The sequence below is a fragment of the Rhinolophus sinicus genome, chromosome 17 (genome assembly GCF_057876585.1).
Source record: "Rhinolophus sinicus isolate RSI-liver-muscle chromosome 17, RSI-T2T, whole genome shotgun sequence".
In the NCBI taxonomy this organism is placed as follows: Eukaryota; Metazoa; Chordata; class Mammalia; order Chiroptera; family Rhinolophidae; genus Rhinolophus; species Rhinolophus sinicus.
The window spans coordinates 11,226,936-11,254,883 of record NC_142517.1 but is presented as its reverse complement, the minus strand read 5'-3'; the positions used below and the strand labels follow the sequence as shown (position 1 = coordinate 11,254,883).

The window sequence follows — 27,948 nt, the reverse complement described above, 5'->3', positions numbered from 1 at the left end:
GAAAAGAGAAGAAGGAGTCCTAAGAAAGGAAGCAGCAAAGAATGGCCGTGCGAGTCTGAATTTCCCGTCTTCCTTCTTGCTCACCTCTTGCCACAGAAGTCCCCAAGCCTCGATGTTCATTGTCAGGAATGCAGAACGACAGGCTGCAAAAGCACTGGAGTCACCTGCCCAGGTCTGATCTGAGGCACCTCGCCCTCTTCCTCATTCCTGACAAAATCAGACGGTCTCTGAGTTACAGTTACTGTGCCACTCCAGGGACAGGGGACTGGTTCTCATTCTATGCCACCTTCCTACACAGAACTCAGAGAAGCCCAACAATTCCAAACTTGAACTTGCTTTTCAGGTCTTTGTGAAGCTATATTTGTTAAGGTAGGAGGATAGGTTATATTTTATTTAGCTGTTATTTTGATTTACATTTGAATGTTTAGCATATGGTGTGAGGGCTTCCACTTGTGTTCTGGCCTTCGTCTTGTAAAGGTTAGGGCAGGCCTATGCATTTAGACCTTGTGATTCCGTAATTGAAAGGTTTTGGCCTGCTCCTACCCGATAATCTACTCATAGAGTTTATGTGTTTCAAACTGGGGTGTGACCAGTGGACTCAGACAGGTAATTTGGAAAAGGTCACTGTTGCACCAGGCCAATTGCATTGAGAGTCATTATCTCCAAGAGGATCCTAAAGTAGCCTAGGTTGTCTTGAGCCTGGGAATCTCTCTCTCTCTCTCTCTCTCTCTCTCTCTCTCTCTCTCTCTCTCTCTCTCACACACACACACACACACACACACACAAACACACATGAATATTATTCAGCCATAAAAAAAAAAAAAAGGAAATCTTACCTGTTGTGACAACATGGATGGACCCTGAGGGCATTAGGAAATAAATCAGACAAAGACATACACCATATGATATCACTTATATGTGGAATCTAAAAAAAAAAGAGAGAATTTATAGTTACAGAGAACAAATTGGTGGTTGCCAGAGGTGGTGGGTAGGAGGTGGGGGGATAAGAAGGGGAGATGTAAAAAAAAAAAAAAAAGAATAAATTCTGTCGACAAAAGAAGGTTCAGCCTATAGAAAAAGTCTTGTAAGAGTTTATTTGAGCCAAATTTTGAGGACATGCCCGGAAGCAAAATCTCAATGGATTGAGAAAATGCTCCAGAGAAGGGCAGTTTGGCAGCTTATTTTAGACATTAAAATCAAAAGAGAAGATGTACAGAGGGTTACATAAAATCCATCAGTGGTAGAATAAGCAGGTAGGAGAAACGCGGAGAAATCTCTGGGGTTGGATAAAAAGCAAAATGGAGAAACATGCTTCTTTTACATGGTAGGTACAGGATATCAATAATTAACATTAAAGCACATAGAGGCGGTTTTGGGAAACAAGATAACAACGAAGGGTTCTATGATCTCGTGCTCTGGTGGCGACAGTTGTGCATTTGAGGGGTCTGGAAAAGAAAATTACTCTGACATTTCAAAGGCATGTTATGCTAGGTGCACAAAGACAGGCTCCCTTTTGGTAAAGACTGACCTTTGTCAAGGAGCTGCCATCCTAAGATGTGACTACCCACCACAACCCGCTCTAGTTAGGAATTTTTATGTTCAGACCATCCTGTGTTTGAGTTTGTAAGTTCTGCCGTGCATGCCACCCACCCACCCAGCTTGTCAGGTTTAGCATGTGCCCCCTTTTTGTTCACAATTCATTAACCTTGCTCTAGAAGGATGGGTAAAGTTTTTGGCTCCACAGATTCTTTCCCCCTTGGGGGATGTGACCTGAGGAGGGACAGAACAGGGCTCTCTAAACAGTGTGGCCCAGGGCCAGGGACCCCTTGCCCAGGTGTGAGGGCACCACTAAGAATAAACCTCAGGGGTCCTCTAATCCTGCATGACACAAGCCCCTCCTTGCACCCAAACAAGGGGGCTGTCCAGGTCTCACCTGAATATCCTTAAAGAGGAGCAACTTCCTGGCCCAGGGCAGCTCTTTGCATGTGGGCTGCTTCTTGGCAAGAATTCATCATGAAGTGAAATCTGATTCTACCGTCCTGAAATCTAAAGAAACTTTGGCCTTGGGCAAAGGCCCTTTGGCTGGCATTTGCATATTGATGCAACACTCTAGCGTGTGTCAGTTCTCTGGAAAATGCTAGTGAGTACAACACTGAGCAAAATCACAACTAGATACATTTTCAAGAGGGTGATAAAAAAACGTGGATTGTACATCTCTGACAGAAGATGCCTTAGATTCCAAGGGAAGGAAAAGAAGGAAAGAAGGAAGGAAGGAGAGAAAGGAAGAAAGAAAGGAAAAGAAGAGAAGAAAAAGAAAGTGTAGCCTGAACAGCAGCCTTTTGTCCTTTTTTCACTCTGGCCTTGAATTAGCCTGAGTATTTCGCCATCCTCACAGCTCAGTCCTCTCCCCTGAGCATTAGAGGGAAACGTGGATTGTGTTGAGGAGTTCTCAGGGAGACGGGGAGGATTTAAATTCCACAAAGCAAGTGGAACAAATCCCCAGCAGAGAGAACTCTTCTTCCTAAAGTCTGTCCCTGTCCCTGTCTACTGGTCTCCACATTTCTTTTTAGGACACTTTCCCCTTTTCCTCTTTTGAGTCAAGTAGCCCCAGCTCTTGTCCCCAACTTGCTTATTTCACTGGGCATGAAAAACACCTGCAAGTCAGAGATTCTCAAAGTGAGATTCCAGACCTGGAAACAAGTTAGGAATGCAAATTCTGGGTTCCCACCCCAAACCCACTGAGTAGGAAACATGGCAACCTGAGGCTTAACAAGTCCTCTAGGAGTGTCTAATGCATTTTCCAGATTAAATTAACCTCACTTCCGGAAACAGTTCAGCCACCTTTGTTAGTTAGGCACACCCTGTGGGCACAGCAGATGAAGATTCTTCTCCCCTTTCATGCTCCCTCTCCCTTCAAGGTTTATCAAACTATTCTTCCAACAAAAGTGTGTGTGTGTTTGTGTGTGTGTGTGTGAATGTGTGTGTGTGTGTATGTGTGTATTCTCATTATAAACCATATTGTTGCAGACAAATGCATGGTTCTCTGTAAAAAAATTCTAAGGGGAGAACACTAGTAAAAGTTTGATTCACAATTCCCCAAAGGTATCCATAGTATTCTGGCTATCTTTCTAGAGATTTCTGAGCAAACAAGTAAATGTATATTTATACTTAAAAAACCAAAACACAAAAAACCCCCATAAAGTAGTTTGCTCATTTCTTAATATGTTTTTGGAATATCTTTCTGAAAGAAGTAATGTTCTGGTGTATGGAGGTGTCAACCAGAGTAAATGAAATCAGGAGGCTTTGGCTAGAAATAAATGCTAAAGACTTTTTCAAGGGTCTTGTGGTTTGCAAACGCAAAACACAACTACCGTGTTTCCCTGAAAATAAGACCTAGCTGGACCATCAGCTCTAATGCGTCTTTTGGAGCAAAAATTAATATAAGAACGGTCTTATTTTAATATAAGACCAGGGCTTATATAATATAATGTAGTATAACACCAGGTCTATAATATAATATAATATTAATATTAATATTAATATTAATATTAATATAAAGACCGAGTCTTACATTAATTTTTGCTCCAAAAGACACATTAGAGCTGATGGTCTGGCTAGGTCTTATTCTCAGGAAAACACGAAAGGCAGCACCCAGAGTGTTCTGGAGAAGAAAGAAACGTTGAGGGTTCTTACTGTAAAAAGTACATTCTTGAAAAGAATCAGTCCTGCGTTCTCAGCCTCTGGATTGGTCCAAGATGATAATCCTATATATGACTGGTAGTCTGGATACTGGATGTCAAGTGGTCTGGATATGCGACCATTGTCTCCTTAGTCCTTCAGGGGGTAACCAGAGGGTTATCTGGAGGTCTGACATATTTACCCAAGCATTGAGCAGGACTGGAAAGCTAGCAGTTTAAGTGCCCAGGCTACTAGTTAAAAGAACAATAGAATCAAGTCCTCATGCCTCAACCTACTTGATTTCAGTAACTTAGCAGCTTCACTACAGTGACTCCATTTTATTTCTTCACTCTATTCCTTGGAGGTATCATAAATTATTTACCCATCCTACCTTTCTCCTGGACTGTTGCGGCAGGCAGTAGAGTTAGACAAAATGAGAGACGTGTAGAAGTCAGTCAGCTGACATTTTGATATTTTTACCTGTGGCCTTCCTTGTCAAACAGGAAAAATTTGAGAAGAATACGGAGTTGTGGTAACCGAATAAGTAAATCTATGTGCTGAGAACTAAGGCAACTGCAGGGAAGAAAATGTGAGGCCAGGGATTGAGCCGTGTTGCTTTTACACACCCTCAGAGACCCCCACACCAAGACAATTAAAACAAAAGCAACAAAACCACCCAGCTCCATGCGTCCCAATTTCTGAATAACAAATCAGAAAACGTTATGACCAAAGTCAGTTATTACTAATGACATTTCCAGACAAAGTGACTTCAGGTCTCCAAGGCGTGCCACGTCTACCTCGCTTTCCCAGGGTCGGGCACAGCAATCCACGATTACAATCTTTGGAAGAAAAAGGTGGTTTTTTTCCACGGTTCCAGGTTTCTGGGCGTTTTACAGCCACAGGAAAGAGAGAGCATGCGGAGCGAAGTACGAAGTTCCGCCCCGCCCCCCCGCCCCTCCATCAGTTCTCCGCGGGGGGGGGGGGGCCTGTGCACGCGGGCGGCGATTGGTTCTGGGCCGGGGGGAGGGCGGGGCGCGGAGGTCTATAAAAATTCCACGGCACAGTTCTCTACGTCGGCGTTTACTGCGGCGTCGCTGGTTGCTCCCGGGTCGCAGACGAGAGCGTCACCCGCGAGTCATGGCGACCAAGGCTGTGTGCGTGCTGAAGGGCGACGGCCCGGTGCAGGGCACCATCCACTTCGAGCAGAAGGCAAGGGCCGGGGCAGAGGCCGACGGCCAGACCGTGCCGCGCACCTGTGCTCGGGAGCGGGTGGCGGGCCGGGCCTCGCGCCGCCCTCGCCACGCCCCCGCCGCGCCTGGCCCGCTCGTCCGCGCGGCGCGGGGCCTTTGCCCCGCGGCTGTGCTGCGCCTCCGCGCAGCTACTCGCTCGCGGCCGCGGAGTGCTGAGTCACGGGGTGAGCCCGGCAGCAGCGCCGTGCGTGGCGAGGTGCCGCGGGCCTGGGTGCAGGGCGGGGTGCAGGGCGGGGTGCAGGGCGGGCCGCCCCCGGGGTGCCAACAACCGTGGGCCCGGGAGGGAGGAGAGCGAGCGAGGGAGGAAGATTAGCCGCCCTCCGGGCCTCGGCTACCGCCACGGCGTCTGTAGGCCAGAGCGGGGAACTGACGCTTTTGAAAAGGCTTTGGCCCGTTTTTGCGGGGTCATTTTCTGGGTCTCGAGGATCCTGCGACTCTCAGTTGCGCGGTCCAATACTCGGCCCGCCCTTGAGAGAGGGTGGCGGTTGCGCCGGGCCGCAGGTTATCGTCGCGTCCGTTACCCCTTTAGGGCTTCGTATCCGACTTGAGCTCTCTCGTTCGTGGGTTTGCAAACTGTGGCGCACGGGCCTCATCCTTTCAGGACCGGAGTTTGTCCAGCCCTGGAGCTAAGAGTGTTTCTTAGGTGTTCGTTTTGAATATGTTTACGTTTACAGGGTCGTGAAAAACAAGACTATGCAACACAATCCGTTTGTGGCCCTTTGCAGAAAAGTTTGCTGACCCTTACTCTGGGTCATGGCCAGGCTCCAAGGGCAAAGAAGATGGCCCTAGACAAAGCTCCAATAGCCAGAGAGATCTAACCAACTCCCTTGTCGGGGGTGGGTTTCCAGAGCAGCGATTTTTAACCGTGGGTGCAGAGTAGGCTCATTTGGGGAGCTTTTAAAAAATACAGGTACCAGGGCCCAACTCCAGACCAATTATATCAGAATCTGTCAGGTTGCAATCTGAGCGTTGCAATTTTAAAGTTTCCAAAGTTCTAATGTGCATCCAAGATGGAGAATTAACTGTTGGTGGAGGGTAGTGGATGGGGTTGGGAGTTGGAAGTTAGACCCGGAGTGTTTCTGTTGCGTGGAATATGTCACTTAACTCTGGTCTTGGAGCATTTGTTTAACCAAATTCTCTGGAAAGTGACTTTGAGATTGCTCTTATCAATAGGCCTGTTACTGAGATGGTAGAAAACATACTTTGGAACAGATCTTACAAAGTATACAGAAATACTCATTAGTGATACTGCACACGTGTTGTAAGGAAGGTGCTTGTGATAAGACTGTCCCCCAAATCTTAATAAGGGTACCAACTGGTGGAAATTGTTTATGTTGTACTTGGTTTATTATTCAGAGACATTATTTAATGTATGAGTGAGATTTAGTCTCTAAAGTGGTTTACAGAAATGTGAGGACAGGAAACGTCATCTAGATAAGTGGTCCATCTATGAAGTTTACACAAAGGAGAACTTACATTTGAGCTTCATTTTTTCCTTTAAGTGGCTTCCAAATTTTCTGGAAAAGGCCCTTGCGTTTTATTAAATTTTATTGTTTTCGTTTGCCAGACTTTGTTTTGTCCCTCTCTCCTCCCCACATAATTCACCGATACTAGAGAATCTAAGAAGACTCTGAGGTCTCTTCCTCTGGCCACTGAGAAACGGCTCCTGGTGTTACATTCAGAAACCAAGCTGTGCATCCATACAGAACTGCGGTTCCTGGAGTTTTTCCATATTCCCTGAGCAGCTTACATGTCTCCCTCTTTTAAGTTTCAAACTTCTCTTTGGTAGTGCTAGTTGTACCTGATAAAGACCCTTGGATAGTTAAGCATTACAGCTCTACAGATATGCAGATGTGTTAAATCGGCAATGAACTGTATTTGTTTGGCCTATTGAGTGTTTAAAAATTTGGATTATTTTCCAGTTTTTTTAAATGAGAAATTTTCACCTTTAAAACGTCCAAATTCCTAGTTTCTCTTCGTAATTTTGGAGACCTGCCCATGCCAAGCCTTCATTAGCCCAGGGCAACACTGTGCTGGACCAGCTTATGTCCGCTTTGCTTCCCTGACCTGTTGTGCTCACCTAACAGCCTGGGCCCTGTAGAGTTGTGCCCAGGAAGCTTACTAACTTCATGTGCTGAACTAACATGTGCTCTACGCGTTACCATTAAATGGAGGTGTGGAAGAACCTGCCCTGTTTGTCTCTGTGCTTTGGATAACAGCCTGTTTTGGGGGATAACATTCACATTTGAGTTTTTCCAAAATTAATGGTTGTACTCAGAACAATCGTAGTATATCTGTTTTCAAAAAGAAAAGCAAAAAATGGCAGGAGTTGCCACACTACTTGATTTTGCATTGCTATTTCCAATGGAAAGTCAGTTTTCAAGACGAACACCTCTTGTAACTGTGGGCCCTGACTGTTTAAACGCACAGACAGCATTGTGTGTGTTGCTGTGTGGTGTGGATGCTTGTGTGTATTTTCAGTTCCTAAGATCTCCCTGCACCTGCAACGGTAATTGCCTTGATTTATGTGTGTAGCCTTGCAACAAACACCATTACCATCACCATTGTTTGTATGGTGATACTTCTGTTACTTTTACCTGCTTTTGTGTTGTTGTCCTTTCTTTTTAGTCTCAGTTGTTAGAGCACAAAGGTTATTGAGGTTTCAATCCCTAAAAAGACTTCAGAAAAAGTATGTCTGGTTAGATTAGAATCAGTCCCCCAGGGGCAGTGGGATAGGATATTTTCTGGCTATGTATCAAAAATACCAATGCTGGAATTATAATGTACACTGAAATAGATATGAGCTGTGTACCGTTACACACACACACACACCCATAGGGATCCGAGGGTAGGCAGTTGGACATTTCCTAGTGTCTGTCTGTCTGTCTGTCTCGCAAATCTGTGGTTTGATATATGTGGAAAAGTGTCTGCATGAAGAAAGCAAGGTGCTAAAAAGTATGACGTGCTAACATCTGGGTTAAAAAGTTTGATGTGTATACATATACTCACTATGTGCAAATATAACGTATTCAAAAGTATTTACAAAATAAAGAATTGACTTATATTCATTGTAGGTGAGTCAGACTCGACCACTGAAGTGCTGACTGCTCGCCTCTCCGCTAGGTGCTTTTTGTGTGCCGTTTGATTTCATCTTGCTGCCTGGCCACAGGGCCCGAGTGTTAGAACAAGGTTACCAGCTCTAGTTAAGCAGCTGCTGAAAGTTCCCAGCTAGGAAGTGGTGGGCCTGGGATTTGGACATGGGTTTTTCGACTCCTAAGTCCGTGGTCTTTCCACTTTCCTGTGAGTGTTAAAGATAATTCAACTGTTTTCTTTGTTCAGAGGCCCTTGCTCTCTCAAACGTGTTGCACTTTTCTCTGAATGCAGGAGAACGGGCCGGTCGTGGTTTCGGGATCCATCAAAGGATTGACTGAAGGCGATCACGGGTTCCACGTCCATCAGTTTGGAGATAATACACAAGGTGGGTGTGCTGGTGTAGGGACCCACCGTGCTTAACCGAGTAAGCTAAGCGCCTGAACATGAAAACCCCTCAGCGTTAAAAACTTCAAGTTAATATGGCTACTAAGGTTAACCTTAGGGACATCAGCCACAAAACCAGTTTTTTACTTTGAAGTGTGGAAAGGAAGGGGTAGAGGGCAGGAGTTGATGTTTTATAATCATGATTGTGGCTTCATTATTATATGAGTCTCAGGTGTTTTTTAAGAAAAATGAAAACTTCAGCTACTTTCTTACCTTCCCTGTGATCCCAGGTGTTTGTGAGCTGGGGTTGGGGTGGGTGCTGGAAGCACAGGGTCTGCACGGAGGCGCGTTGCCCTATGTGAGGAGCGCCACACCTCCCGCTCGAGACAGAAGATACAAACTAGAGTGTAAACTATTGGTGCTTTGGATTCACTTTCATTTTCTCAGTTTGGGATTAGAAGCAAGTTAACAAAAGTTTATGGGTTAAAAATGCATTTAATGATCTTTTGGCATATTTGAGTAATCTGACCTTAGTATTTAGACTTTTTGTGGTGAGAACTTGATTCATTTCGCTGGAACTTGTTTTTAATGTTGCATAATTTGGTTCCTACAAATAGTGATTTAATGACCAGATTGATCCATTTTCAACAGTTAAAAAATTTCTCAAGTTGCTTCTTAGTTTTACTGCCTCTGCTTTGAGAGGCCGTTGCTCTGTGGCTTTGACTTACTGTGCTGCTTCCTGTAACTTGCTGTCTGCTCCCGGGAGTGCTGAGGGTGGGGATGGGAGGGCAGGGAGAAGCTGTACACAGTGGAAACTTTCCAACCAACTGAAAGGACAACACTGTGTCTTGAAAAAACTCCTGCATTGTTGTGGCTGTGTTCTGTGGGAATGGCGGTCCTTAGGGCGCAGGAGTGCCATTGTTACAGAATACAATCTGAATGCTGCCCCCTGCAGTTGTCCCAGGCAAGGGCCTTGGCCCTTGGATGAAGGTGCCCTTTCCTTTCCCGCGCACACCAAGTAGAGGCCGTGGACGGGAGAGCTGCTTGCTGGTGTGTTGCTGGGGAGATAAGTGTTTCGTAGTTACGGTATTCTACCTTCTTACAAAGCAGGGTCATAAGCATGGGATTTTCATAGAAGAACCATTGGAGGTCAAATCTCAGCCCTCTTATTTTACAAGGCAGTGAAGAAACCAAAGCCCAGAGAGTGGCATTAACTTGACCAGTGGCACAGTCTTTAGCACTTGTCTCTATTCCCTGCCCATTTTGTTTACACTAACATGTTGCTTCCTGTTTTTATTAGCCTAGAAATCATGATGTACATCAATACTTTCTCCATTTGAGGTTTTAGCAATGACTGGTTTCTTTTTAGAATTTATTTTAGAATTTTGATTCATAATTTAACTGCCCTTTTTTTGGTAACTAGGCTGTATCAGTGCAGGTCCTCACTTTAATCCTCTCTCCAAAACACATGGTGGGCCAAAGGACCAAGAGAGGTGAGTGACAAGTGCTTTTAACACTTCATAATGGAAATGGCTTCTTGGGGTCAATATAGGTATACTGCTTGCAAATTGTGTGCTGAAATAATTGAGTGGTCTTCCCCGTGGACCCTCCTGCCCCCAAATGCTAGAATGGCTTCCTACCTGGGCTAAGGAATTGACAAATGGGGACACTTAAAACAATTTGGTTTTGTAGCATTTATTGAGTATAGAATACAAGTGCCAAAGGGAACTAATACAGGAAATGTCATGAATAACAGTACTGTCAACCTCTAGCAAAAGAAACCATCATTGTGAAACATAGAAGCTTTGTAGGTAAAAATTTGAAAATTCGGTGAGACTCCATGTGTATGTATTTGATTTCTGAGAGCCTTTCAGGAAAATATTAAATTTAAGGACAAGGATTAATTTATTTTTATGACAGAGGCCTAGGGGAATATTTCTTAGCCATGCCAAGAATTAACAGGCAGAACTCAGTAACTGAGAGTTGTACCCGTTAGTATTTTATCTCTGAAATTAGAGGTGCACCCCCATCCCAGGACTCCTTCCAGAGCGTTACTTGTTTAAAGAGCGGCGCATCTGGACTGTCTAATTACTTTTTTAATTTGTATGTTTGCAAAATTTTGTCAGTTTGGAAAAAGTGGGTTCTGTTTGATAAATACTATATCCACATCTTAGCCCATCCTGATACATTTTGACTCAGTTAAGTTTTTGGTTCTCGAACTATTCTGATGTTAAATGGAAATCAGTCCTGATGCCTCTGATGCTGTGTTAATGTCAGGCATGTTGGAGACCTGGGCAACGTGACCGCTGGCAAAGATGGTGTGGCCCACGTGTCCATTGAAGATTCCGTGATCGCACTCTCGGGGGCCCATTCCATCATTGGCCGCACCATGGTGGTAAGTTGCACATACTAAGGACGTGCATCAGATTTCTTCTAATACAGTCGTGTATCTTTTCATGATTTCTTGATTATTCATCCTGGTTTCTGAGGATCCACATAAATTGTACCTTTAGTTCAGATTAGAAAAAACAATTCTATAGGGATTACAGTGAAGATGAATTAATTATCCGGGTTAGTTGACCGTCCTGAGCTGCAGTGGTGAAGCAGATTACATCATTTGACCATATTAGATCTGCATCGCAGAAACAGAAGTAGTCATTATCTAGTTTTAGAACAGCCAGATTTTCTTGCCACGACTGGGTTTCCCTCTTGTAGTTATACGGAACATGTTGTTAAGCCGAAGTCTTGGATGGACCTCAGTATTACTGTTCCTTCAGGGCTGTAGGTTATCATCACTTGTTTAACATGTGGGAAGCGATTGCCTCCAGTCACCGTTGGGAGCTGCATCTGCTTTATGCAAAACACTACGTAGTATAAACTCCTACCCCAGAGGACAGTCAGTTCACCCTTTATCCTGAGAATTGTCTTCAGCCATAGTTAAGCAGAAAAATCATTTATAAATGTTTGATGAGCAAAATTTACAGTACTGTTTTTAAATAGTTCAAGATATTTTTAGGATTACCTCATCTATATGCTGTAGTCATTAAGCACGATTTTGATAGTGTTTTTTTTTTTAGGGGGGGGTTCACTTTCCCTTCCCCCCCCCCCCAATTTATACTGTAAAAGAATGACTACTGTGGGGCAGCTCAGTTGGTGAGAGTGCAAGCTCTTAACAACAAGGTTGCTGGCTCGATCCCCACATGGGCCAGTGAGCTGCGCCCTCCACAACTAGATTGAAACTACTACTTGGAGCTGATGGGGCCTGGAGAAATACACTTAAAAAAAAAAAAAGACGACTGTAACGGAGGTTACTAAGATTTCTCATAGAGGGTTAAGACCAGCATGTGATGGACTGTAACAGTTTAGTATTTCATTTAGAGATAACAACCCTTACTAGTGTGTAAAGGTAATTTTTATCTTTGCATCAAGAAAAAGCTTTTAGTAGTTTCTACTTTTTACTGTTAGATTAGATATTAGCGTATTTCCCTACTAGGATTATTTTAACATTTTTTAATATTAAGCAGTTCTTAGAAATCTTCTGGGTATTGTTGGGAAGAGATGGTAATTACTTGATAGTTCTAAGTTATGTTCTTACAATTTTTTCAAGGTCCATGAAAAAGCAGATGACTTGGGCAGAGGTGGAAATGATGAAAGTAAAAAGACGGGAAATGCTGGAAGTCGTTTGGCTTGTGGTGTAATTGGGATCGCCCAATAAACATTCCCTAGGACGAGGTCTGAGTCCTAGTAACTCCTCTGTTATCTTGCTAGTTGTAGAAGTTTAACCTGATAAACATTAAACACTGTAACCTTAAAAGTGTAATTTGTGTCTTTTTTTAAATTGCTTTAAGTACCTACAATGAGAACTGATTTACGGTCACTTGGAAGATTTGTACTTTATAAAACTCATATTCAATTAAAATGTGTTTCAATGACCTTTGTATTAATCTCATACAGGTATTAAACTTAATTGTCTACATATGTTCAGTTCTCATTCAAACCTGCAATAAACAAATACCCGAGATGGCACTGTATTTTGAGCCTAGTAAAGTATCCAAATTAGAATCTAAATTAGCTGATACTCATACATAGAGTTTGAATGGAACAGATTTAGTAATAGGTTGACAGGCATTAATTATTTCATCGCATTCTTTTAGAGGTTTTAAATGAGATAATCAAAATGTTTAAATTTTAACAGCTGCTCTTTTAGCTAAGAATAACTTGAACTTTAATTTTGGACATAGAGGCTATCCTTTGTCAGCTTTAGGGAAATTAAGGTGGTTTCCCTACTTAGAAACTTAGCATTTGATTCAAAAAGTACATAGGTTTCTTTTAAAATGTAGATGTTGTGATTTAAATCAAGAACCCTTTGATAACTTAGTGAAATTGTGAATGGGCACAGTTATGTGTAGTCTGTTAGCTGAGAATAATTTCCCCACCTCTCAAAATGGCACATATTCCACTTTTGTAGACCTGTGAACGTTTAGTTTATAGTAAAAGTAGAAGTTGGCACAATCTACTTTTAGATAAGCCCTTTAAAGAAATACACTAGATAGCACTGTAAGCTAGAACCAACAAAATGTTTGTGGGTACTGGCTGTTTTAAGAATTGACCCATCCAATTAGTGAATTCAAGTCTATTTCTCTTAATGTAAGTACTTAAGTACCTATATAAAAATGCTTTTAAATGAAATGTTAATCTCACTCAGGGTTGACTGTGGATTACAGTTGTCTATTAATTGAAAATTGTAAAACATTTCTGGTAGCGAAACCAGAAATAAGCTGCAATTCTGACTGACCATAAGTATGACGTACTTTATCAAATGTACATCATTTAGGAGAGGAACGCTAATTTGGAGGACAAATTGTGGTTTCAAAGTTCAAGGTGAGAAAACTGCTCACAGTAAGTGGTTCAAACCGCTGTCAAGTAGAGAAAAACAGTATTTAATAAGACTTCACTAATACAGAATCTTACATATATGTGATGAAACTCAAAACAGGGACTCCCTTGGGACCGTTAAGGCAAGTGGAACTGCTACCCCTTTTAGTACTTCGGGGGTTTTGTCACGTGCAAATAAGGTGGTCTTAATACTTTCAACTGGAAATACAGGCTGCAAATCCTTGAAATCTGAACACTAAGTAACCAGATGTTTCCTTCTTTCCAAAAGCAGTTTGTTCGGACTTTTAATCTTTTCCGTGGGCCAACAAAACTATGGACACATTTTGTCCTTCACGTGTGCAGATAGGAAACGGGATTTTCTCTCATTTTCTAAAGGCAGGAACACAAGAACTTTGCCCTAGATACAGTCTCCCCATTGACGATCTTCCCGCAGAGTGCTCTTAATATTTGAAAACCAAATAAAGCAGCTTCGCCCAAGGATGAGGGCAAAGAAAATGTTAACTGCTCAGCACACTGGAAGTAGGACAGCGGAAAAATGTAACAAGAAAAACGTTTCAACAAGGCCATGAATACTGGGATCTTGTACCTGGCGGTCTTTCCTCTGCCCTGGGTGAGCAGTTTGACAGAACTGCTCTTCTGTACCACACCTAGGCTTGACTTGACTTTGGATGTCTTCATGTAAACGTCCTTGGATAACCTACAACTATTTTTCCTAGTTAATTTTAAGCAAAGAGATGAAGTACTTCATAGGTGGCAAAAAGTCCAGTCTACTTCTGCCCAACAGGGGAGTTTAAAAAAGCAGTCAAGAAAGGCAACAGGCAAGGCTTATAAGTAACAATAGGTTGCATTTAAGTCCTTAAACATATAAAATAAGACAAAAAGCTTTTATGTTGTAAATGTTAATCTTAATTTCCCTCACCCTTTTGAAAAATTTAATAGGATGGTAAGAAAAACACCCAACCTTCTAAATAATACCCAGGCAATCAGGTAATTTATAGTACAATGGGTAATGCTGGGATCCAATTATTCCCCCAGCAAAATTTCTCTTTACAAATTAATTAGGGCAACAATTACCACAAAGCCAATGGCTAAAAAAACTTGATCGAATTGCGAAGCTAACATTAAAACCACTTTACCTTATGATTGAAATGCTAAAAATCAAAAGTATTACAAATGAAAGTGTTTGCAAACTACATAAAGAAGTCCATTTCCACCAAATAAGTCTAATTTAGACTCCAACACAGTAACAGCTCAAACTTTGATGGTGAACAATCCTTTTCCACCTTAATGCAGTGTACGAAGAATAGCACACATTAAAGTTTGTTACGAAAATAGAGTTTATTAAAAACATCCCTATTGTTTTGAGGAGCTTTCACCGTTACCTTGTCTTAAATTAAAAAAAAAAAAAATAGAGAGCACTTCTAATTACGATTTGTAAACTTTTTAAAGTCAAAACTTTTAAAAAGTTACAGCAAAAAGGGTAATATTTATTCATATTTTCAGTATTTTTTGTTATTTTGTGGCTATTTTTAAATAGAAGGGAAGCAATCAAATTGCTTACAGTTCCCCACAAACTACCGCGGGGCTGATATAGCAGGAGCAAGTATAATACAGCATCTGTACACCTCCAGCGCTACACTCCAGGAAGTGTCACTGTCACATTTTAACAAATTCCAGTCTCTAACGAGGAGCCTCTGCTGCTGAGCCAGAATCCTTTTCGGGTTCAACGGATGAGGTAGCCTCAGCAGGCAACTCTTCAGAAGGTTTTACGGCTGCAGACTCAGACTCCCCCTTATCAAGTTCTGAAACAGTGTCTACATTTCCCACTTGGCTAATGGAAGATTCGAGGGTCTTGTTACCACCTGCCCTGTCTGTCACCTCAGGCTTTTCCTTTCCTCGGTTTTCTTCCTTCTCTCTACGAGGCTCTCTATCTCTAGAATCTCTCTCTCTGTCTCGATGCCCCCCAGAACGTCTATTTCTCTCTTCCAAGTCTCTGTGTCTGTCCCGGTCAGGACTCCTCCTTCCCCACTCTCTCCTTTCACGGTTACTATTATCTCTATCATCATTTCGGTTTCCATACCGTTCCCGGTCATTTTCCACCCGATTTCCGAAAGATCTTCTTCCAAACCTTTCTTGGTCTCGACCTGAATTGAACTGCTGCCTGTTATCATTTCTAAACAGTTGTGGTTGTTGCTGAGTTGGTGGCGGCTGCTGGGTTGGCGGCGGCTGCTGGGCTGGCGGCGGCTGCTGCTGTGGTTGCTGCTGCCTTCCGTCTCTGTCTTCAGGACCCCCGGGGCCTGGTCCCGGGCCCCCAAGCCCTGGCATTCCACCAGGCCTAACAAAAGGGCCGTGCGGTGGAAAGGGACCTTTCATTCCATGAGGGGGAGGCATTCCAAAGCCCCCTGGTCCTGGTGGTGGACCTCTGTGCATCATATGTGGGGGCATGGGACGAGGTGGCATCAGAGGAAATCGCTGTAAGTGAGGTGGAGGCATTCCTGGAGGACGCTGGAGTGGGATCAGGCCAGGTCGGGCCCCAAGAAGACCAGTGGATGGTGCCTGGAGCCCAATTACAGGACCAGGTGCAACTCCTTGAGTACCTAAAAGGCAATAAAAACAAACATGTAAATACAGTAACAGAAGATGGTATTGCATTTTCTACAGTTTTCTGTGGAGCTTGAAATGAAATTCAACCCAGAATCTTCAAAATTTTGTATTGTTTGCCAGTCTACCAGTCATAAACTCAATGTGAAGACCCTGTAACAAGACATGGCATGCAGTCTTAAAGATATATATAAAAATACATATTAGTAGTATACTGTATACATTAGTATCTAAGATAGGTAGAGGTCAAAATAAGCCGGAAAAGGAAATTATAATTACCAATTTTTGGAAAGAGTATGTCAAAATCTCCTAGACCCGTCATTCGTGGCTGTTTCACCACTCAAAATATGTCAAACATGAGAAACGCAAGGGGCTAAGTCCTAATGAGATCAAGGACTGAACTGATGACTATTTCAGGCGTATTCTGAAGAAAACTTTACACTGGAAGTCTTATTTGATTTACTACTAGAAAAAACGGGGGTCACTGACCAGAACATTCGGTAAAGAGGGGGTGTCTTAGATTCAGTGTCATTAAAATGCCTTAAGTAGTTCTTCTGCAGTAAGCATTACACAAGCACTAATGCTTATAAAATAGAATTCCGTGCACAGACGCAGAGTTTATTTCCACAGGTCCCTTTTCAAAGTGCAGTGTAACGTGTGACTTGCTAGGCTGAACTGCCGCTGCAATAACGCTGACCGCTCGGCCACTCACTCACCTGCTCATCTTCCAAAGCTGGCAAGACTGATCGAGCTGGTGCTGCTGAAAGTCAAAACCCCTAATTGGGTTTAGTGCCCGCTTAGATGAGGGTGTGCTCGTGCTTTAGTGTAAGAATTATACAGAGTCAACAATCCATCATTTATGATGGCATGGGAACGAAGGAAGGATTTCTGTTTTGGTTCACCCCTTAAGTAACAGGCATTGTTGTATCTCAATTTATTTCTCTGCAAATGTAAACACCACAGGGCACTACTATGACCAACAGGAGTTACTCTAATAATAGAAAATGTTCCAGATATTGTTAGAATGTGCTATGTACCCACATACCACAGAAAAGTCTTTGAGTAAGTTACGGGTTATGACTATCAAGGGGCAATGGTCTAAGAGAAATGCTTCTGTGACACCAATAGAAAAATGACCCGAGAGCAAACCCAGTATTTTAATAATTTTTTCCCTCAACATCATGTTAATTTGTGTTTACACCTTGAATCACTTCCTCCCATTCACTTTAGCAAACATTTAACAAGTTCTGTGTGCACCTAGATTTTCTGTATAAACAATTAACACTAATGTGATATACAAGAGTTTCTGGGTCAGTTTTTGCCCCTCACAACATGTGGTCCAGTACTGTTCCGTCAGACTTAAGCATTAATTACAGTGGACCAGAAAACATTATGTATACTAGTTTATGACTCTTAACATGAACCCTCACATGCTTTGGTATTTACTTAAAATACCTTCTAAATGCTTAAAGAGAAATATATTATGTTTGGTGAAATACAGTCTTACACAGGCGTGACCTTGGACGTGTGCCTCAGAAATGTGATAATACCTACCTTTTGTTGAGATTAAATGGCATAAAACACACAGGAGCTCAGAGCCTGGCACACAGTTAAATGCTGACATTATTACTCCACACATCTCTGCTGACAGGTGATAAATAGCCTACCACTAAATATCTGACTGCAAAAACAAACCCAACATTTTTCATTTCCAACCGTTCAGATCCTATCCACCCCTTGTGGTCCCCCAATACCCACCACAGTTTCAAGTCAAGCACTTTTGTAGTTGGGAAAAATGTGAATCCACTGAGCTTCCACATGTCAGGCCTGAAGTTGAGAAATGCTCATTACCTCAGTGAAAAGTCAGAAAACATGAAATGGGTGAATGAGGCAAAGACCCTGCTCCTTCAGACTCTTTGGACTCTTTAGGAAAATTCCAGGCAATGAACATACAGACAACCACCTCCTATACCATAGCTCACGTGGAAGTAAATTTCAGAACATTCTTCAATCGCCTAGTGAATATTTGAGTATATACCATACAGAGGGACAACAGAAGCACATAAGACCTAAGGTATATCCCTGTTCTTTTTTTTTTTTTTTTTTTTTCTGTTCTTTTTTAAAGAAATTGCATAGTCTCAACATTTGTGGACTAATTCAAAACAAGCGACATAAAATGTTATGTACCTATCTATGGCCAAATTAATAAAGACGCATCACATATAGAGGCACCTAATCACATTTGACTTTCCCACCAACTTTTACTCAAGGACTAAAAAGAACAATGTTCAGTTTTATAGAGGTCAGTGTGGCACATTCGAGTATCTGTCCACAGGATCAAGGAGCCAATGGCAAAATTTTAAATTACACTGGAAAAATGGGGAAGGGGTTCAAAGCATCTGAATTAAGATCAGGTGAGTCTTTAAGAGGAAACAGTGACTCTTGTAGGGAAATGGGAAAAATCCTATTCCTGATTTCCCCAAGATGGCCAGCTTCCTCAACTAACAGCCTGACAGTGGCCAACTCACCCTTGTATAGAAGAGAGAAACGGGGGGAAGATTCTTTACACAATATAAACCTGTCTCTAGGAACATGTCTCTTACGTCCTTTATAACATGGTCCGAGGGTGCATACAGAGATACAGATTGATTTAACAGGGTTAACGTTTACAGTCATCATATAGTTAAACCACCTACATAAAGCATATTTTTTATAAAGAAAAAACATTGCTTAATTCTTTTATTCTATACATGTGGCTATTTGTATTCTTAATTTGCTTAAAATGTTACACTTTCAAATCCCTTCCCTCATTTGTGAGTAAGTGGACTTCCTTTTAACCCTTCATGGACCAATAAAATGTGGATTCCCAATAGAATACTCCCATAGTCCCAAATGTTGGTCTTCAGACCACAGAAATGCTGAAACCGGATGATTTCTTGTTGTTGCAATGAACATGTACTGCTTTTATAAGTTATACTTAATTTAAAATGTATCAGGTGGCATAAGCCCTTGGTAGGCATGCTAGCTGAATTTCACTTTATTTTTATTAGGAAAGCTGACATTATGCATACACCAATGGAATAAAGAGTGAGTTACTCAGGTGTAAAGGGCATTCAAAGCAGTTACTCATTTTATCTGGAAGTATGATGTGAAATACCAGTAACAAGTTTGCTTGAGTTACAAATTAAATTCATTCACACATATACTGAGTATTTGAGCTTTACATTTATATCAACTCATTTAATGTGCTGGGGATATAAAGAAAACACAGTACTTTCCCTTCAAATAGCACATAGCCTAGTAAAACGGACAAGTGTCAACTGCTATAAGTGGCACAAGCTAGCATGGTGGCAAAGGTGTAACTGATAAAGTTGGTGTGTACACCTCTGAGTGGGAGTTCCAGGGGATGTCTGAATTGGGTACCAAAGGGAACAATATACCAGGCCAATATGAGTAAGGAAAACATCATTGGTCAAGAGAGCAGCAGCTTTTGAAAAGGCTTAGAAAATGAAGCAGCAAAGAGTTATTCTGAGGACTGCAACAGAATAGAATGTCTTTTGAGGAGAACCCAGAGAGCAGAAACTACAGGACATTTATTGAAGCACCAAGAATTTGTGTAAATACAAATTACTAAAAAAAAAAAAAAAAAAGAAGAGGTTTATGAGGCTGAATAGATAGACCAGGGCATTTCAGGTCTTATGTCGTGAGAAGAACTTCGACTTTGACCTAAAGTGATGGGGAAACACCTGAGGACTTTTTTAGCAGGGGTGATCCTATGTTCATTTTTGAAAGATCCTTCTAGCAAGTAGAATACAGAAAAGCATGGGGGAGGCATGACACTGGAGAGTAGGTAAGCTCTTATTCCACCAATACAAAGGACAGATGACTGAACTGAAACAAAGTTGCTAGAGACGAGGAAGAGATTTAAGACATTCAGTAGGCAGAATTTAAGAGTTGGAGGAACACAGCGCTGCTCTGAATGACTGATGGAAGCATCAACACAACGCAGGAATTTAGGAAGAAAAGCCTTTTGGGGGAAACATAACAAATTTCATATGGAGATACTAAGAGTTGGAGAGGTCTGGATTAAATTGGGTGGAAATGTGAAATTACTACATGCATACCTAGAGCTCAGAAGAGAAGAGTCATGATGCTACCCAGAATATTGGTAAAACAAAAAAGGAAAAAGTTCAGGCCTGGGGAAATACCACATTGGATAGAAGACTCTAAAACTTCTAATATAGCAAGATTTTAAGGCAGACCAAAAAAATGACAGCCTGAAATGTCTGAATTCAAGAAGTTTAAGAAATACACTGAAGTTTAACTCAAAATAAATAACCTAGACTTCACTGTGGATATTTCCTATGATGGGTCAGAAAATATTTCACAGTTAAAAACTAAAAGTCAAGCTAGAAGGGGAGGTGCCATTGCTATCTATAGCAAAGATGTTCAGAATAACACAGAATAAGGAACAGGGATGTTACAGGGCTAAAGGGTGGGGAGGGAGGGGACGGTTGGTAACACCGTTTGCAGCCAATGCGGACTTTGAAATCTCAGGGGAACGTAAGTAAGGGATACAAGAGGCACATAATAAATGGGATCTCTAAAGAAAACAGGATTTGCTGTATGAATAAAGGGGAGGGGGAGATAGGAGCAGAAAGGGTGGCGGGAACATCCAAAATGAGTAGTTAGAAACAGCAAGGTAGCTCTACTACTTCTCCGCCAATGACCTTGTCTTCCATTCTACCCCGGCCTCTAGAAGTCCCGGCCCTTCCATTACAATTGAGAACTTCCAACTTTTCAAGTACCCCATTCTCTGACCCCCTTCCCAGAACAATCTTCAAACCCACTAGGGTTACCCCCCAGTGCCCTTCATGTTTCTACTTCCCTCCTTACCTGCCTTGGAGCCCATGGTTCTCCCTCACCACAGTTGCTGGAAGAACCTCAGCATTGGTTTATATGCAGCTCTTCTATCCGACCCGCTCTGGAACATGGCTGGGGATTGCCCCACCAACAGGCCCACTGGTCTCATTTTACATTTATAACTACAACCACAAGTACTCCCTTAATTTTGCCCAGCAATCCTAATTTCCTAGTCCACTCACATTCTCCCATCTTTAGAAACTTATTTCCTATGTTCACATTTTCCCTTAATATTCTGTCTGCTGTGAGCTGATGTTTTATTACAAGTTCAGTGAGATAAAATTCACATAGCCTACAATTCACCCATGTAAAATGCACAATTCAATGGTTAAGTCCATTCAAAGCTGGGCAACCATCACAATCAATTTTAGAACATCCTCATCACCTCAACAGAAACCCTGTATCCATTTGCTGCAATATCCTCCCACCCCCAGGCAACCGCATCTTTTACGTCCCAGCGGGTCTGCCTATTCTGAACGTTTTATAGGAGTGGAATCATGTGATCCTGTGACTGGCTTCTTTCACTTCGCCTACCTTTCCAAGGTTCATCCACATTGTAGCATGTGTCAGCAACTGGCATACCTCCTTTTATTGCACTTCACTTTACTGTGCTTTGAAGATACTGCATTTTTTCTTTTTTTAAACAAATCAAAAGTTTGTGGCAACCCTGTGATCAGGTCTACTGGTGTCATTTTCCCAACAGCATTTGCTCACTTTGTGTCTGTCACCTTTTGGTAATTCTTGCAGTATTTTAAACTTCTTTATTGTTATGCTGATCTGTGATCTCTGATGTTGCTGTTTTAGTTGCTTTGGGGCACCACAAACTGCACCCACATAAGGTGAACATAACCCATAAATGTTGTATTCTGCTGCTCCACCAACCTGCCGTTCGCCCATCTCTCTCCCTCCCTCTCCTCGGGCCTCCCTATTCACTGAGACACAATAATATTGGAATTCAGCCAATTAATAACCCTACAATGGCCTTTAAGTATTCAACTGAAAGGAAAAAGTCACACATCTCTCAATTTAAATAAAAAGCGAGAAATGGTTAGGCTTAGTGAGGAAAGCATGTCAAAAGCCGAGAAAGGACGAAAGCTAGGCCTCTTGAACGAGTTAGCTAAGTTGTGACTGCACAAACGCTCTTGAAGGAAATAAAAAGAGCTACTCCCGTGAACACACAAATAAGAATGTGAAACGGCCTTATTGCTCATCTGAAGGGTTTAGTGGTCTGGATAGAAGATCACACCAGCCACAATATTCCCTTGAGCCAAAGCTGAATCCAGAGCAAGGCCCTAACTCCCTCCAATTCATGAAGGCTGAGAGGTGAAGAAGCTGCCTTCAGTGTGAAACTAGGAGAGGCTGGTTCATGAAGTTTAAGGAAAGAAGCCGTCTCCATCACATAAAAGTATGAGGTGAAGCAGCAAATGCTGATGATGTAGAAGCTGCAGCAAATTATGCAGAAGATCTAGATAATTCACGAAGGTGGCTGCACTAAACCACAGATTTTCAATGTAGATGAAACAGCCTTCTGTTGGAAGAAGATGCCATCTAGGACTTCCATAGCGAGAGAGAAGTCAATGCCTGGCTTCAAACGACAGGTGGACTCTCCTGTTATAGGCTAATGCAGCTGGTGACTTTAAGCTGAGGCTAATGTCACTTACCATTCAAAAAATCCTAAGGCTCTTAAGAATTATGTTAAATCTACTTTGCCTGTGCTCTATAAATTGAACAACAAAGCCTGGGAGACCGCATATCTGTTTACAACATAGTTTACTAAATATTTTAAGGCCACTGCTGAGACGTAATGTACAGAAATATTCTTTTCAAAATATCACTGCTCAATGACAATGCACCAATGAAATTAATGTTTTCATGCCTGTTATCACAACATCCATTCTGCAGCCCATGCATGATGGAATAATTTTAACTTTCAAATCGTATTTAAGAAATACATTTTGTAAGGTGACAGGTGCCATAGATAGTGATTCCTCTAATGGATCTGGGCAAAGTAAATTGAAAACCTCTGGAAAGCACCCACCATTCTAGATGCCATTAAGAACACTCATACTCCATGGAAAGAGGTCAAAATATCAACATTAACAGGAGTTTGGAAGAAGTTGACTCCAGCTCTTATGGACGAATTTGAGGGATTCAAGACTTCAGTGGAGGAGGTCACTGCAGATATGGTGGAAATAGCAAGAGAACTAGAATTAGAAGTGGAGTCTGAAGATGTGACTGAATTGCTGCAATCTCATGACAAAGCATTAACAGTGGGGAGTTGCTTCTTATAAATAAGCAAAGAAAGTGGTTTCTTGAGATGGAACCTATCCTGGTGAAGACACTACGAAGATTGTTGAAATGACAACTAAGGACTTAGAATATTACTTAAACTTAGTTGATAAAGCAGCAGCAGGGTTTCAGAGGACTGACTCCCATACTGAAATAAGTTCTGCTGTGGGCAAAATGCTACCAAACAGCCGCACATGCTACAGAGAAATCGTTTGTGAAAGGAAGTCAACTGATGCAGCAAACTTCATTGTTATCTTATTTTAAGAAATTACCACAGCCCCCCAATCTTCAGTAACCACCACCCTGGTCAGTCAGCAGCCATCAACATGGAGGCAGGACCCTCCACCAGCGCAAAGATTAGGATTCGCTGAAGGCTCAGATGAGGGTTAGCATTTTTTTTAGCAATAAAGTGGTTTTCACTTATGTACATTGTTTTTTTAGACATAATGCCATTGCATCCTTAATAGAATCCAGTATAGTGTAAACATAACTTTTATATGCACTGGGAAACCAAAAAATTCGTTAGTCAATTTATTGCGATATCTGCTTTATTGCAGTGAGTGGTCTGGAACCAAACTCGCAATATCTCCAAGGTATGCCTGTACTTCATTTTTTTTATTACCAAACAATAGTCCGTTATATGAATAAACCACATTTTATTTATCCTATTTGGTTTATCATTAAAAAAAAATAAAGGCCTGTAGAAAAAGACTTTCACCTACCTACCTACCACCAAACCTACCAATTTACCTGCACCTATATCCGTATGACTCCTTTCATTTGTGAAGATGTGCTCTAAGGGCTAAGCCCTTTATTTAAACCCTGCATCAAAATCCCTCATAAAGCTATCAACCTAGCAAATCTTCCTTGCACCCAAAATTTCTACTCTATTGGGTTTTCTAGTAATAAAAATGCTGTAGTTTATCTTTTAGAAATAAAAAAATAAACTCCCTTTGCATCTCCTTTCAATTATCACCCCATTTTACTATTCCCGTATGTAACAAATCTCAAAGAGATGTCTAAAATCATTGTATCCATTTCATCCTCTCTCATTCTCTCCTGACCCCATATACTTGGGCTTTTGGACCCATCATTCCAACGAAACCACATTTTATAAGGTCATCCAGAAGCCTTCATTTCACTAAATCCAGTTGACAAGTCTCAGCACTCTTCCTTAACCCATGAAAGGCATCCGATGGTCCATCTCTCCCTCCTTCCTAGCAACTCTCTCTACGTGGCTTCCAAAATGCCTCCCACTCCTTGTCTCTTAAGCCTACTACTGATCGCACCTTCTCGGTTTCCTTTGCTAGATAGGGCAGTATAGCAGTGGTTTAAAAGCACAGGCATTGGAGTAAGGCTACGTCAAATCCTAGCTCCGCCACTGGTAGTTGTGACCTTGGCAGGTTACTTCACCTTTTTGCGTTTTGGTTTCACCACCTATAAAATGCGGATAACTGTACTTACCCCATAGGTCTGTAAGGCCTAAATGACTGATCTATACAAACTCCTTGGAAGGGTCCCAGGCATAAGGAACTATGTATACCTTAGTTCTAGGTATATTGAGGAATGTTGAATTTATTCCTGGGCTCATCTCTCTATTTCTCTATTTACATTCCCTCTTAAGTAACCTCACAGGGTTTGCTGATGACATCAGAATTTCCAGCTCCAGACTTTTACCAGTTGTTTACTTAACATGTGTATCTGAATATCAAAGTTAAAACACCCAACATTTTAACTTGACATCCCCACAAACCCACTCCTCCTCGGTATGTGCTCATCTCAGGAATGGCAATTACATTGTACAAATTGCTCAGGTCAAAGATTTAAGTCATTGTGACACCTTTCTCACACCCCATTTTTAAGTTATAAGGCAATTCTGAAGGCTCAATTTTCAAAATAAATTCAGAATCCAACACTTATTACACACCCCAATGCAAGCTGTTAGCTTTCATCTCGTCTACTGCAATGGCACCCAAACTGGTCTCTTCTTTCCCCAGTTCCTAGTTTATTCTCTAATTATACAGCCATAGTCATCATTTAAAAAATGTAAACCATATTATAACCCCGTTCAAAGCCCTACAGCACTTCCCATTGGACTTGACAACCTTCCCTGAACTCGTCGCCTGCACTCCCTTCCCTTACTCACCCTGCCCCGGCCACACTAGACCAGTGTGGTTCTTCAAGCAAGCCAAGTTCGTGCTCACTCCAGCCCCCTCGTTCTGCTCTGCCTGAAATGTCTTTCCTGTGTTTACATGGCTCTTCTAGTATTTCTCTCCGTATCATCTCCATACCCTCCCTGGCCACCCTAATTAAAATAGCACATCCCACGTGACACTCCTCCAACCCCTTAATTGTTCTCTGCTTTACTCTCTTCATAAAAATAGCACTATGTAAAATTATTCATTTATTCATGTAAGTCCCTACTATAATATGAGCTCCAGGAAGACAGGCCTTGTCTTGTTCATTCCGGTATCTCTCGTTTCCAGAAGAAGGCCTGGCACACAGTAGGTCCCGAATAAACAAACACATGCTGAACGTATGAATGAATGGTGGTGGCAGAGGTGATTACCAAACTCCTTGATGAGAAGATACCTCTCAGGGGGCAAGAGCAGAGGCCACAAGGTCCAGGCGCCCCCCTCAGGGCGGCGAGTCTCTTTCCACTGTAAATCTAAGACCTGAAATGTATTTTGTGAAAGGCTGCAATTTTCTTTCACAATCTACTTTTCTGTTCATAGTTGCAGTTCTACCTTTTTTGATTTGATCCCAATAGAATGTCACTGTGGCATTTTCCATGAACTGAAATCAAAATTTTCTCACAAGGAAAAGGTGCACCAACCACTCTTATGTCTCACCACTGTCCAGAGGCCCCTAGGCGTTTATACAGTCTGACAATTAAGTTTGCAAACTCATCCTAGAAAAAGTGCTACATACTGTATTGCTATCACTATGGTCACCTTCGAAGTACTCCCCCTGGGAAGCTATGCACTGACACTAGCGCCTAGTCCACCCTTCAAAGCAATTTAGGAACTCTTTTTTCTGGACTAGCCATCAGAGCTGCCATTGTATTACCCTTGATGTCCTGAATGTCATCAAAATGTCTTCCTTTCAGTATTTCCTTTCTCTTCGGGTAAAGAAAGTCACTGGGGGCCAGATCAGGTGAGTAGGGAGGATGTTCCGATACAGTTATTTGTTTACTGGCTAAAAACTCCGTCATAGACAGTGCCGTGTCAGCTGGTCCATTGTCATGATGCGAAAGCCATGAATTGTTGGCGAAAAGTTCAGGTCGTCTCACTTTCTCATGCAGCCTTTTCAGCACTTCCAAATAGTAAACTTAGTTAAATGTTTGTCCAGTTGGTACAAATTCATAATGAATAATCCCTCTGATATCAAAAAATGTTAGCAACATTGTTGCGACAAGTTCGCAAACTTCATTGTCAGATATCGGGTATATATAGTCACCAAAAGTGGCTTTTTATTCCAGACCTTCAGAAAATTGAAATAACAGTAAAACCAATATAAGTACTTCTTTTGCCTCGATTCACCAATAACATAGGGCATAATTATTTTGAAAACACTCCCAGGCAACTCTTGTAGTAGGCACCACATTGGGAGCAGAGAGAATGGAAGAATAAGGAGCTAGTTTTCACAGAATGAGAGAAAGCACATTTTTAGATTACATCTTAAGATTATTTTAAAAACTGTGCTTAGAATGTGAGATTAAGACAAATTTGAATTTTCAATAACATACAATGCAGGTATACTGACATGTGTATCTATTTTTAGCATAGGTTATGTTGTTTTGATAAAATCTAATACATGAGAACCAGAATTTCAAATGAAGAGAAACCAGAGACATTATTATCACTTTAAAATGACTCCTTGTTTTTTTGCAAAATAACGTACAATAGGTTTGGTCATCTCTCTATAGTTCATTTACAGCCACTTTTCAGAATTTGTTTGTATACTAATTGCTATTTTACTATAATTGGCAAAGTAAAACAGCTATGACTTAGACTTAAGAGTTGCACTATCAGAATCAAGAAGTTTGAAATATACAATTAACCTACCATTGAATGAGAGTATCTGTAGGGAATTTTATTTTCAATGTCGGCTGGAAAAAAATCTTACCTGAAATTGTTCACAGCAGTATCTGTCTACCAAAATGAACCTAGCGCCCAGTTTCTGCCCCTCCCACCTTCCTCAAGCCCCAAAAGACATCTGTCAGAGATTTAAACTTAAGAGACTCTTTAGGCTGGAGTTCTGCAGCCCAGGAAGCGCAGGCTGGAGGGCGGTGGAGACAATGTGATAAGCAGCTTTTAGGTTTTTGTGCAAGACCTTCCCCATGTTTTGTTTGAAGTGCTTCTTTACCTTCAGAGAAAATATAGTGTATGCATGGATAAATTCAGGTCCAAGGCAAACATTGTTGTGGATTATTATTAATTATCTACTGAACAACCTGTATATTAAGTTGAAGGCACTGTGATGAACATTTAGGAACCATTTCTACTACAAAACACTAACGGAATAACAATGCAATATTTAGAGTACCAAATTCAAATATTTTAAAGCTTTCAAGAGAAGAACACTTTGATAGGATAAATAGTAAACAGGCTTTTCGGGTAGCAAATCAAATACCTGGCAGATACCTCCAGCTTATAATTTAACATAACCAAATATAGTAAAGTTCACAATAAGAAAAAAATATATTAAAAATGAGAAGTCATCATTAAAAAACTACTTTCTAGGATTTTCTTCGGGTTTCCTTTGAATGTTATTCACATTAGTAGATTGGTGCTCTAATGTTCTAATTTAAATATTGTTAAAAATTACTAAC

The 27,948-nt window shown here is 41.6% G+C and overlaps 2 protein-coding genes and 1 long non-coding RNA gene across 6 annotated transcripts in view; 1 reads left to right on the top strand and 2 right to left on the bottom strand.

Moving 5' to 3' along the window:
* Nucleotides 1–82: 82 nt before the first annotated feature.
* LOC141570148 (uncharacterized) lies at nucleotides 83–4,588 on the bottom strand. Its single transcript, XR_012494062.2, has 3 exons — nucleotides 4,476–4,588; nucleotides 837–925; nucleotides 83–207 (listed from the first exon to the last, which is right to left on the bottom strand). It is a non-coding gene; the product is annotated as an uncharacterized LOC141570148 (long non-coding RNA).
* A 140-nt stretch (nucleotides 4,589–4,728) lies between these two features.
* On the top strand, nucleotides 4,729–12,219 carry SOD1 (superoxide dismutase 1). Its single transcript, XM_019730176.3, has 5 exons — nucleotides 4,729–4,887; nucleotides 8,313–8,406; nucleotides 9,829–9,898; nucleotides 10,683–10,800; nucleotides 12,013–12,219. The coding sequence occupies exons 1-5, from the start codon at nucleotides 4,816–4,818 to the stop codon at nucleotides 12,118–12,120; spliced, it is 462 nt and encodes a 153-aa protein (XP_019585735.2). The 5' UTR covers nucleotides 4,729–4,815; the 3' UTR covers nucleotides 12,121–12,219.
* SCAF4 (SR-related CTD associated factor 4) overlaps nucleotides 11,467–27,948 on the bottom strand; it is a 61,894-nt gene continuing 45,412 nt past the window's right edge. For all 4 annotated transcript variants that reach the window (XM_019730173.3, XM_019730175.3, XM_019730174.3 and 1 more), the window contains exon 20: nucleotides 11,467–15,898. In XM_019730173.3, coding sequence (XP_019585732.2) covers nucleotides 14,982–15,898 — 917 coding nt within the window. In that variant the 3' untranslated portion in view covers nucleotides 11,467–14,981. The remainder of the gene's footprint in view (nucleotides 15,899–27,948) is intronic.

Excerpts from the sequence above, each read along its gene's own strand:
- SOD1 (XM_019730176.3), top strand. The coding sequence starts at position 4,816 with ATGGCGACCAAGGCTGTGTGCGTGCTGAAGGGCGACGGCCCGGTGCAG. Across the intron at positions 8,407-9,828 it reads GTTTGGAGATAATACACAAG|GCTGTATCAGTGCAGGTCCT; the intron begins GTGGGTGTGCTG and ends TTTGGTAACTAG. Across the intron at positions 9,899-10,682 it reads GGGCCAAAGGACCAAGAGAG|GCATGTTGGAGACCTGGGCA; the intron begins GTGAGTGACAAG and ends TGTTAATGTCAG.